Source organism: Acartia tonsa, chromosome 10, assembly GCF_053477335.1.
Source record: "Acartia tonsa isolate MP-2025a chromosome 10, ASM5347733v1, whole genome shotgun sequence".
Lineage (NCBI taxonomy): Eukaryota > Metazoa > Arthropoda > Copepoda > Calanoida > Acartiidae > Acartia > Acartia tonsa.
The window spans coordinates 46,291,556-46,303,800 of NC_137269.1; the positions used below are offsets into that span (position 1 = coordinate 46,291,556).

Below are 12,245 nucleotides of genomic sequence, written 5' to 3' on the forward strand. Positions count from 1 at the left end.
ATATTAAAAAAGCTTCTAGTAAACAATAGACTTTCAGACAGGCACTTCATTTATAAAGACGCTGCGCTGCTAAACACTAAAACCAACGTACAAAGTATATTTTGTTATAGAATGGCCTAAACAATATGAACAATAGTAATAATGAAATTATGTATACTCGGGCAAATGGTACAAAGTCAGAAATGAACCTCAGCCACGCGGTCCTGCACGACCGCTCCAACCTGCTGCATGACCGATCGAACCTGCTGACCGACCGGTGCTCACGCACGCCGCTGTACGCGCCAAGCTCCATGAGCCTAGGGCATAAATTTTCCAGCTGTCTAAAGACAAGTTCTCAAAACCTGCAGAATATTGCTTCACCAGTAATTGAAGAAAATATTACTGCCAATAGGTATAATATATTTTCTCGTATTCATTCGAATCCGGTGGATAGGAACCGGTTCTCATCCATACGAAAAAACTATGTCTAGCATCGTATTATATCCAGCTTTCTACGAATACAAAAATGTACAATCATAGGATTAAAACCAGTTTTTTAGCCCGTGCCTTTGCGCACCACGGGGCTAAAAAATTTAAGTTTTAATCTTATAACTGTATATCTATATCCGCGGAAAACTGTTTATAATACGATGCGAGAATTAACTATTCTCGAATGGTTTCAAAACCGATTAATATCCGCATGGTTAGAACCAGTTCTGAGTCATACTGAAAAATCATTTATAGCATCGTATTATAGACATTTTCTACGAATAATAAAATTAAAATCATAGAATAATACCAGTTTTGTTGGGCCGGGTATTCGGCTTCTCGGGGCCAACAAAACTGAATTAAATTTTCTTAAATTTTCATTTATTATCCGCGGAAAGCACTCTGTGATATGATGCGATAGATAGATATTGGTATCGCAGCTATTCTAAATCTTTTGCATGTCTGTCCGTCTGTTTGATCATAGGGCGGTAATATCATTGTTAATTGACGTTTTACATTTTTTCATAAATAAGAGTAGTGGAAACATTTAGGTATTTATGTAAATGATACTGGTACGATCCAATTAATTATTTACACTTATTATATATTAATGATTATATACACTTTCTCTCATTCATTGCCTTAAAAACTTTGGGGACTCTTCCTCCAATATTTTCAGGCAACAAAGGGAGTAATTATGTTTATGATAAATTGGGCTTTCACATAATTTTAACGCCTATCAATGTAAAAACAACTTCTTACTTTTCTTTTTACTCTTATTTTCATATTTAAAAAAAGACTTATAACTCAAAAATGATTAAGTTTCTTAAAATACAGATTTTTTTAAAATCCATATTTTGTACTTTGTTAATCTCAATTAATTTTAAATATAAAACAAGGATGACAACATCCATAAGTAGCGAAGCACAAAAATTGTGGATGGGAATACGTAGAAGTAGATTTAAAGTTTATTTATTAAAATCAATAATAGATTTATTGGAGAAAATAAACATGAAACCTTTTTTTATTTTGTACAGGGTCATTCAAGAGAAATGATTTTTTTAAAAACTTAATTATGCATAGAAAATAAAACAATTATGTAAAATCCTGTATATATTTGGAAAACCTATTTTGGGACATTTATGTTTCAAACATTAAAAAATGATTATTTCAACAAATTATGCCCTAAAAACCGGTTTTTCCAAAGGCCTTTTTTTCGAAGATTTATTGATTTAAAGGTTGTAAAAAAATGCGCACCTTTTTGAAATTCAAATTGCGCAGCTTGTGTTAATAGTAGAAAAATGTTATGCATATCGTTCGAACCGTCATAGCCTCTAGTTTTTTAATATATAAGAACCATTCCTGTGCTACGTACAGTATAGGAGCTACGTGGTAAAATGTTCCAATTATTTAAAACTTTTCATCCTTTTTCTCACATTTTTCAACGTAGCGCCTAAACTGAAAATAACACAAAAACGGGTCTTATATTTTCAAAAACTAGAGCTTATGACGATTTTAACGGTATGCGCAACATTTTTCTACTATTAACACAAGCCATGCAATTTGAATTTTAAAAATGTGTGTATTTTTTTCACACCCCTTAAATCAATAAATCTTCGAAAAAAGGCCTTTGGAAAAACCGGTTTTTAAGGCATAATTTGTTGAAATAATTATTTTTAAATATTTGAAACATAAATGTCCCATAATAGGTTTTCCAAATATATACAGGATTTTACATAATTGTTTTATTTTCTATGCATAATTAAGTTTTTAAAAAAATCATTTCTCTTGAATGACCCTGTATGATGAAGATGGTTAAAGTAAATAACATACTAGATGCACATAACAATGGGAAAAAATATTTTGAAACTGTTAATGCAAAAAAGTTTTAAAATTGGACCAAAAATGCCAAAGATATGGGGAAATATATCAACATATAAAAATAGCCAAAAACCTGCCGCCATTGTTTATTTTCTTAAAACGCCAGAAATTTAATTTTAATATCTTTAACTGAAAAATTTATGAAAATTGGACTATAAACACCAAAGATATGGGTAAAAATGTGAAAAATATAAAAATAGCCAAAAACCTGAAAAAAGGCAGTCTGACCGTCATTGTTGTTTTCTTCAAATGACGAGAAATTTGTTTTGATACTTATACTGAAAAAATTTTGAAAATCGGACCATAAACACCAAAGATATGAGGAAAATTTGGAAAATATAAAAAATAGCCTAAAACCTGCAAAAAGGCAGTCTGACTGTCATTGTTGTTTTCTTCAAACGACAGGAAATTTAATTTTTATATCTTTAACTGAAAAAATTTCGAAAATCGGACCATAAACACCAAAGATATAGGGGGAAATGTGAAAAATATAAAAATAGCCAAAAACCTGCAAAAAGGCAGTCTGACCGTCATTGTTGTTTTCTTCAAATGACGGGAAATTTAATTTTGATATCTTTAACTGAAAAAATTTCGAAAATCGGACCATAAACACCAAAGATATGAGGAAAATTTGAAAAATATAAAAAATAGCGTAAAACCTGCTAAAAAGCAGTCCGACCACCATTTATTTTTTATAGTTAATTGTGCTCCTTAATGATGGGAATGTTGTTAAAAAATTTTAGCTCTCTATCTCTTATAGGAGCCGAGAAAATCACGTTTTCCCCAATTCATTAATTACGGACGGACGGACAGACGGACGGACGGACATTGTGAATTATAGAGTAGCTTCGCTACTAAAAAACATCTAGGAAATTAGGTTTCTCCTAAATTTTACATCTTATTTTTTTTCCAGGGAAACGGTGCCAGAATCAAATACTACTAACGGTACTGGAGTACCGCGGATGGGCGTGCAAGCGGCACAATCTCCGCCGAAACGGCAAACGGTGGCGGCAAATCAGCATAAGCAATGGGCGGAAGATGTGAACAATAACGAGATGAAGGAAAGATTTACCAATTATCCAATCCGCAAGCTCACGCCAGAGTCCAGTTTCCGCCATTTGGTGAAGCTCCGCCTTACAACGGAAATTTTCCGCCGGATAACTTCGGCGGCAGCCGGCGATACCGGAAAAAGAACGGCGGGAAACCGAACCAAAGATGATGGTAATAGGAAAACAAGTTCTACTGCCAAGTCACTGCCATACTTACAAACCCTTGTGTAAAAAAAAATTTGAAATATTTTTTGTGAAAAAAATAAACAAAAAATATCTGTATCCACAAAACATAACTGCCTAAATTAGATTCCAAGTTAACTTTAAATTGCATAAACCTTACTATAGCTGCCAGAATGTAAATAAGAAAAACAAAGCCTCCTTACCTGCTTTTTATACATACATAAATATCAATATATACTCTAAAATAGACATAATTATGCTATTAATCAACATTTATTCTAATTTCAATTGCAATAGTTGTAATAATATATATAAATTATATTTGTGTGAAATAATAACCAAAGAAATAAGTATAGAAGTTATTTATCGCTGCGTATTATAGACAGCTTTCCGCGGATATTGAAATATAATAAAACTGGTATAAATTTTATGATTTTTTTAGTTTTCGAGAAAAATTGTCTGTAATACGATGCTAAGCATGATTTTTCAGCATGGCAGAGAGCCAGTTCTAATCCAGCGGATATTATTCGGTTTGGAAGCCATACTGGAAAAACTATTTTATTGCAGTTTATAAAATTCAGATATAAGAAAAATAAAATAAGAGTATGTAAATTTGAAATAGCATAATTGTGAATCTGCCAATTACGCGTAGAAACAAGTTTTGTAGTGTTACTTTATTTTTCATCTGAAAATTTCAAACATTATTGCAAACTAAAGAATACTAATGCTTCTTTTTATGGTGTTACTAAAAATAAGACATAAAAAGCTACCCAAATTTTTTTATTCAATTATCTTTTGTTAGATACAAAATAAGTTTATCTTATTTTAGATAAGTAAACCAAAAGGCCCCCACCCCCATTTTTATTTTTAACCTTTAAAAATATTATTTCTAGTGAAGGATCGAAGTTCGAACCTTGGAGTGCCTTCCAACTCCTAGGCATCAGTATGGAAAAACTTACGGGGGAGGATTTTACAACAGAAGATATATTGTAATGAGAAGCATATTCAGTGTCCGAGTTTGTACAGTATGTATTCTGTACATATGGATTTAACAATTTTTAAAAGTCTTATTGTTAAAACCTAACTCTAATTCAACTTATAGTAGCATTATTTTACCGGTTATTTGTCTTTGTACTTTTTAAATTTGTGTATATTCTCGGACTACTGGGTATCTGTCACCGATCTAGCCACCTAGGACTTTAAGCATGAATTAATTGGCATTGAAAAGAGTTACATAATTAACTGATCATACGCCAACACAAAATTAGGTATCTAAAGGGATACGACAATGGCCACTAAATTTATGTTGTACATCCCAAATGATGATACACAAAATTACCATTCGTGTAGATTACAATATGTGGTTGAAAATGTTTCAAAACTCAACATAATGAACCAACCAATCAAAATTCAATAACAGTCCCCAAAGTTGTTAAGCCAACGAGTAAGAAAACTTTATTATAAAACCTTGGGGACTAGTTTTATAAAAAGCCCAATGCTCTCTTCCTTTCTTTAGTTATGTTAATGTGATTTTATATAACAAAATCATTCTATTATAATTTAAAGATCTATTATTAAATTTCCAATTTTATAGTTGCAATTTACTGAGAAAAAAATGAAAATTTCCGATACAATTTTTGCAACAGACAGCTAGCTCAATATTTATTGAATTGGAAGAGAGAGAGAGAGAAGGGACAATTGGTTGTTTATTATATTAGTCCCCAAAGTTTTATGATAACGTTTTCTTTTTCGTTGGCTGAAAACTTTGGGGACTTTTGAATTTTGATTTGTTGATTTATTAGTTGAGTGTTCAAACGTTTCAAACACTAATTGTGATCCAAGGGAAAATATCATGTATCTTCTTAGTATATGTATCAATCTTAGTGAACTTTCTGGGCCAAACTGTAACAACATAATTTTATTTATTTTCTTATGCAAAGCAACAAAGTCTTTATTATTTGGGTCAAAGATAATTAAAGTCAAATTATTGTCATTACAGGGCAAACTTGCAAAGTATGCTCACAATTTTTCTATAAATTTACCTACAATTTTGTTATTCTATAAAGTAGTTGGGCTGATGATTTTTAACTTTCCACTTAACTTTAAAATTCTAATCTCTTTTAATGAAGAATATTTAAATTATTTTTTAATTTTAAGGTCTTTTATTAATTTTGCATTGGCAAAATTATTTTTGTAATGTTAGTAATTTATCTAAAGATATAGATTCATTACTCCTGATGGAGACCTTTTTCGTCTGCTAGCAAATTGCTTCTGGTCTTTTGTAGTGACTTGGCTGTGTTAATATTCCTGACGCTATTGGTTAATTTTCTAAAACCCTAATGAAAGTCGGCACAGGGTCATCGGGAAAGGGATATATAAAGTAATATAACCCCTTCCCACTCTATTATTTTACTCTTATATGTTAGTGACATTAAAAGAATTGACATTATTTTTAGGCAAAACCAAAAACAGTAAAAAAATTAATGTTTACGCCACTAGCGTAACCAAAGCTACGTTTTTTAGCTGCTCTACTTTATTAGGACAACAGGGAGGTCTAGAATTCTTTTATTTGACAGCAAACATTATCATTTCTACAGCCAACCTAATTAGAAGGAATGCCTACACACAAAAATAGCAAAATACTTTCTTTAAATTGGCAAAAGTTTCAAATATCTCATTTAAACTTAAATTGAAATGTCTAACTATTTTTTTTCTTGTATTTTCTGAAAACAAACCAAAAAAGCATATTCTAAAAAAACATACAAATATTTTTAAGTTTGCTCCTACCTTTTACCTATTTTGAGATTAAATAAGAAAAAATAAAGTGGAACTTTTTGTCAGAGATTCCTATAAAATAGCTTAGAACTTGAATGTCTTAATAACCACAACATATGCTTGTAACGTAATTAAAATATTGACTTTAAGAATGTAGTTTATGTATTGCCATCGTTTTAATGAGTTGTCATTAGTATTCTTTAGTTCAGTATTTATTAGTATATGATAAAATACTTTTTCTCTCCAAAATTTTTTTGCAACTAATAAAACAAAGCAAAATTTAAAAGTTTTTAAATATTTATATCTTTGGTTAATAAAGCTTAGCAAATGTTTAATGTTTATAACCAATAGAAATTAATAGTTAACATAATCTGCCTAAAAAAACTGCCTGTTAATTAATTTAAAATTTTCCTAATATGGTATTAAATAATGAAAACAATTATTCAATATTTATCTTGTTATAAATGAAGTACTGTATCCTTTCTGACATTAGACACTCAAATTTCATCAACTTAATTTTACAATTTTCAGAAAAAAAATGTGAAAGGATATACTATTTATCAATAGAAATTCTTATAATAAATAGCGTAGCTGAGCTTTAATTATAAGTATGTACGTCGTATGTCCGTCAGTCGCTTAATAAAAGATTTTAGAAATCTATATAATCTATATAATCTCTCTTTGTCTATCTATCTTCCACTCTCTCTAGATATTTGTAGTTTTCATAAAGTTGTTGCATTTTATTAAAAGCGAAGCTTTGCTATAATTAGGGTTGGCCCGTCCGTACGTCCGTACGTCCGTACGTAACGGATAGCTCTTTTCGTTAATTTAGGCATGTTAGAATTGTCCTATCGATTTCAAACTTTGCATGATGATTCCTATAGGAGTTAGGTACGAGTTAGAAAGTAAAGCAACACTATACTCGTTACTAGAAAGTCCGTACGTCCATTTAAAACATGTTGATTTTTAACTTTTTTAACATTAAATTTTTATGTGACAAAATTATCCGATTAGTCTGATTTTTGGAATACTGATTCTTAGAACAACAAAGTAATTGTTATAAGCGAAGAATCTCTATAATTAAGTCCTAAAAATGTAAGTATGTCCTTAAACAATATCCTGCATTTAAGCAGTTTTTCATCAGATTTACTTACAATTTTGTTCGTTTAACTTTTATACATTTACATTCTGATTTTTCAGTTCTGACACTATACAAGTGTTTAATGTTCGTTTGTCCTGACGTTTCAGAGCTTCGCTTTTATGGATGTTGTCATCCTTGTTGTGAAAATTAAATCAAAACTGCACTACTTATGATCTTTATTAAGAACAGATTAAGCTATGATTATAAAAAATTACATAATCCAAAGAAACTGTGATATTTAATTGAAATTTATGAATATTATTAAAATTTATGATTGTACATATAATTAATATCTATAATATATCTTTTTAATTTAATGTAAAAAATAATGTAAACAAACTTGGTAGTCTCTAGGCTCAGCCAGTTAGATTCACGAATGGATGATTGTGTATTAGAAGGGATAACATTCTTTTTTGATGTAATAAATAGTTTTCATGTGTAGATATATTTTATTTTTATTTTATTGTGCGTATCAAAATAGTATGTAAGTTTTTGTTTTTTAGATCATAATAACTAAAATAGCAAACTTCTCTTCCAATGCACGTGAGTTTATTTGTGTATCTGACTATAATTATTATACATGTAATATTTACTATCTGTCAAACATTTATCAATCTGTATCAGTTCAATATTATTAGTAATAAATGTCATTTTAAATCTTAAAAATATCCTTCGTTTTTTTTATTTAATAGGTGTAAGGAGGTTAATTATCCTATATATAAATGTATATCTATAATATAAAGTAGAACGATGTCTGTCTATTCTAACCGCTGAACCGATCGGGTTTTCCTTAACAGGGTAGCTTCTCATAGGTCCCGGGAAGGTTTATAACTAGTTTTTTAGGGAGGGTACAAAGAGAAATCGCCCCTAGAAAAAAATTACCCTTCCCAACCCCCCCAAAAATTTTGCTCCCCCAAAATATTTTTTTTACTTTAAAAAAAATCCAAATTAAGAAATTTATCTAATTCAATTACCCTCTCCTCTAGTACCACAGGAGGCCTCTAGGGGCGTAGCCGCTAGTATATATAAAAGTAACTGGATAAGTGTCTGTCTATCTGTATGTACCATAAAATTTCGTTAACTATTGAACCGATATGGTTCTCTTTAACAATATAGCTCCCCAGAGGTCCTGGGAAGGTTTATAGCTATCTTGGAAGATGGTAACACTAACCTCCCAAGAGAAATCGCCATTAAAAAATATCCCCTCCCACAGAAAAAAAAAATTATTTTGTTTTCACTTTTTAATAATTGAAAGAAGAAGGGTTAATATATCCCCCCCCCCCCATCCCTCAAGTGCCCCTAGAGGTAGATTAGATTAGATAAATAAAAGAATTAGAGTTCGTTTTAACAAATAAACCAGCTTGTTACTATAATTATACTAAACAAGTGTAAATACAATTTTATAATAAAAACTCATCAAAAAAAACTGACGGCTACTCTGTAACCCGCGCTATACGTGTAATATGTAACGCGTCGGCTTTATGTCTAGGTTGTGATAGATTTATGCCAGGACCACATTGTGGCATACCAAAGACGTTAGAAATGGCACCTTATGGCGCATTGTTGAGCATGTGATATTAATAATAAGAGTGGGGTGGTAATGTATTGGAGCTTAAAACAGACATTACTATGCGCAGGTTGGACTTACAGGTTAAGATCGTTCAACCAAATATATATTGCATATATGGTGTTGCCTTTTATAGTACCTTGGAAATTTGGATGGGAAATAAGACTTTGCTCCCCTTGGTTATCTTGGGTTGTTGGATCGAAGCGTTGGAAAGTGTCATGTGAAACGACATAAAAATTCGTCTAATATTTATCTCTTTTCTTTCAGGGGTTTCCTTTCCCACTTCTCATCTCGTCCCTCCTATTTAGACGTATTTTTATGACGTCACATATTACACTTTCAAGCGCTTCTGTTGGATCTAACGTTTCGGCGACATTGCAATAGCCTTGCTCATAGAGGTAATATCGTTAAGGGTACTCCATCTATAATACAAAGTAGAACGATGTCTGTCCGTCTGTCTGTCTGTCCGTTCGTCTGTCTGTCCGTCCGTCCCTTAAGATCTCGGTAACCACTGAACCGATCGGATTCTACTCTTCAGGGAATATACCTACTGGTCCTGTGGTGGTTTTAGGCTATTTTTTTTGGAGGGTGGGACACACCCAACTCCCCCCAAAAACAAAAAAATCCCCATCCATTTTTTAAATTTTTTTTTTAAAGATTTCCTTGGTCCTTTTACGTATTTCGCCAAAAAAAAATTTCACCTCTAGGGGCAAAGCCCCTAGAGGCTAGGGGCGAAGCCGCTAGTGCTTATATAAATCCTGCCGAACTATTAGCACAGCAACTATATAATTCAATGCAAGTTATTCCGTTTAAAGCTCTTATCCTTCAATATCTAAGTAATGTCTCCTTGTATAGAGGAGATTATCTTGTTACAGCTGAACTAGTTATTATCCTATCCTATAATATAAAGTAATAAGCGTTTTTTGGTCTGTAGTGAAGGATCTAACTAACCGCTGAACCGATATGGTTCTTCTTTAAAGTGAAGCCTCTTAAAGACTCTGAGATGGTTTTAGGCTATTTAATATATTTTAAAAATAAGTCTGGGTATGGTTTTAGGCTATTTTTCTGCTCTTCGAATATAAAGCCCCTAGATGCTAGGGGCGCAGTCGCTAGTGGATATAATAGTCCTTGTTATTTTTTTTTATGTTTTACATAATTATATCGGCGATCAATTATTTATTGATATCAACTAATGATCTGTCAAAAATCTATTATCTATTAACAAGAACAATTAGTTTATATATCAGCGAAACCTTTCTAGACAAATAGAAAAGCTTTGTATGGTAAGAGAAGGTTCCTCTCTTAGCTTTTTCACAGAAAGAATTGCATTATTCTTTATTAGCGGCCTAGAGGCCTTTAGGGGCACATAAAGAAGGGAAAGTCGACCCCTCCCCTTTACTATTTTAGTTTTAAAATGTAGCTGGACAAAGTGTCTCTAAAATCATCCATGTGACGTCATAAAAATGAGGAAGATGAGAGGAGAAGTGGAAAAAAAACCTTAAAAAGAGATAGATAATGCTTCATTTTTATGACGTCACAATGCTGATTTGTTTAGACACTTTGTCCAGCTACTACGATTTATATTGGAATAAACATGTTACCTTTCCACGACCAAACAAAAGCTGAGAACATATATATCGGTTTAGCAGTTCCTTCGGTACAGACACACAGACAAACAGACATCCTGTTTTTTTTACTTTTAATGGATGAGTAGCTACGCTAAAAACAAGAAAACATAATTACATGCTTATAAAAGTCGTACTCTAATTAAATATTTCATGGGTATCATTAAAATAAATCATTAAGGGGAGCAATTTTGTTTGGTTTAATTTAGGCTTATGAATGATTGTTTTTTCTTGCAAGTAGTTCGATAATGTTAATTTATTATAAGGGAAATATTTGTAAAGATGATTATTGTCTGTTTGTTTGTATGCAAATAAAATTATGGATCCCGTCAAATCAACAATATTTTGAAACATTTTTTAGTAATTAACTAATGATCTAATGAATTGACGGTCCAAAGGGTTTACTTTTTTGGAAGGCATTAACAATATTTCTTTGGATATTTTTCGACCAAGGGTGGATTCTTAAAAACCTTTTGGCTCGCTGGCTCACTAAAATCAGTGAGACTCGCTAAAATTTTTATGAAAAATTCTTAAAAATCGCATAAAAAATCTACAAAAAATTAAATAAAATCACAAAAGGGTTATTAACATAAGATTTTGTAGATTTTTTATGCGATTTTGGAGGATTTTTCACAAAAACTTTTAGTGAGCCTCACTGATTTTAGTGAGCTAGAGAGCTAAAAAGTTTTTTAAAACCACTTCAGTTTCCTGTCTTCCGCCTTCCCTTTCCTAGAGGCTAGGGGTGAAGAAACCTACAAAAAAATGAGATTGAAAAAACTAGAGGGGGGGGGGGGGCTCTTGAGCCCCCCCCCCCGATCCGTAAGGGTTAAAAACTACTTATTACTTAAATTTGTAAAGATTCAAAATTTATGATTTGCAGCAAACTCAGAGACAGATTTCCTAAAATTTTGCGCTTGCGTTGTTTTTTTTATCAAAGAAGGGAGTCATTTTTAACAAATTAAAATTTGTATTTCATATAGCATTTAAACTAAACTAAGTAATTAAACTATACTTATTGTTGATTGTAACGTATGTTAAAAAATTATGATATAAATTTAATCAATTTTAATGAAAAAGAAACCATTTCAAACTTTTGTAGGGTTCCAAAGGGCTAAGACAATCGCTGATAATTGGAGGTACATTACTAATTAGGATACACAAAATTACCCCTTCTGTAGGTTACAATTAGTGATTGAAACTTTTGCGCCTAACTTAGTGAACCAACAAATCAAAATTCAATAATAGTTCCCAAAGTTATTGTGCAAACAGAAAAAGAACATAAAACTTTGGGTACTAGTGTAAAACTTTCGAAAAAGCTAACAATTACGAGAGCAGATGACATTAAATTGTTTTGCCATTGGTCTGTCCCTCTTCTCTGATATAATTTGTCGGACACGGTCAGCTACTCTTGCGAATCCAGAGAAAAAACAATGGGGGTTAGATCAGAGTCCGAATTTGTACAGTTCATATTTTGTACATTTTCGTTTAGTTTTCTTAAGTTTTGCAAATATTTTTAAAATGGTTGATTGGATCTACTGCACTTCACGGTAAAATAA

General features: G+C 31.5%; 1 protein-coding gene across 1 annotated transcript; it reads left to right on the plus strand.

Annotated features, from left to right (window-relative positions):
• Nucleotides 1-111: 111 nt before the first annotated feature.
• On the plus strand, nt 112-3,776 carry LOC145330170 (uncharacterized). Its single transcript, XM_080174764.1, has 2 exons — nt 112-391; nt 3,263-3,776. Exons 1-2 carry the CDS (start codon nt 126-128, stop codon nt 3,627-3,629), a joined length of 633 nt encoding a protein of 210 aa, XP_080030890.1. The 5' UTR covers nt 112-125; the 3' UTR covers nt 3,630-3,776.
• The last annotated feature ends 8,469 nt before the right edge of the window (nt 3,777-12,245 follow it).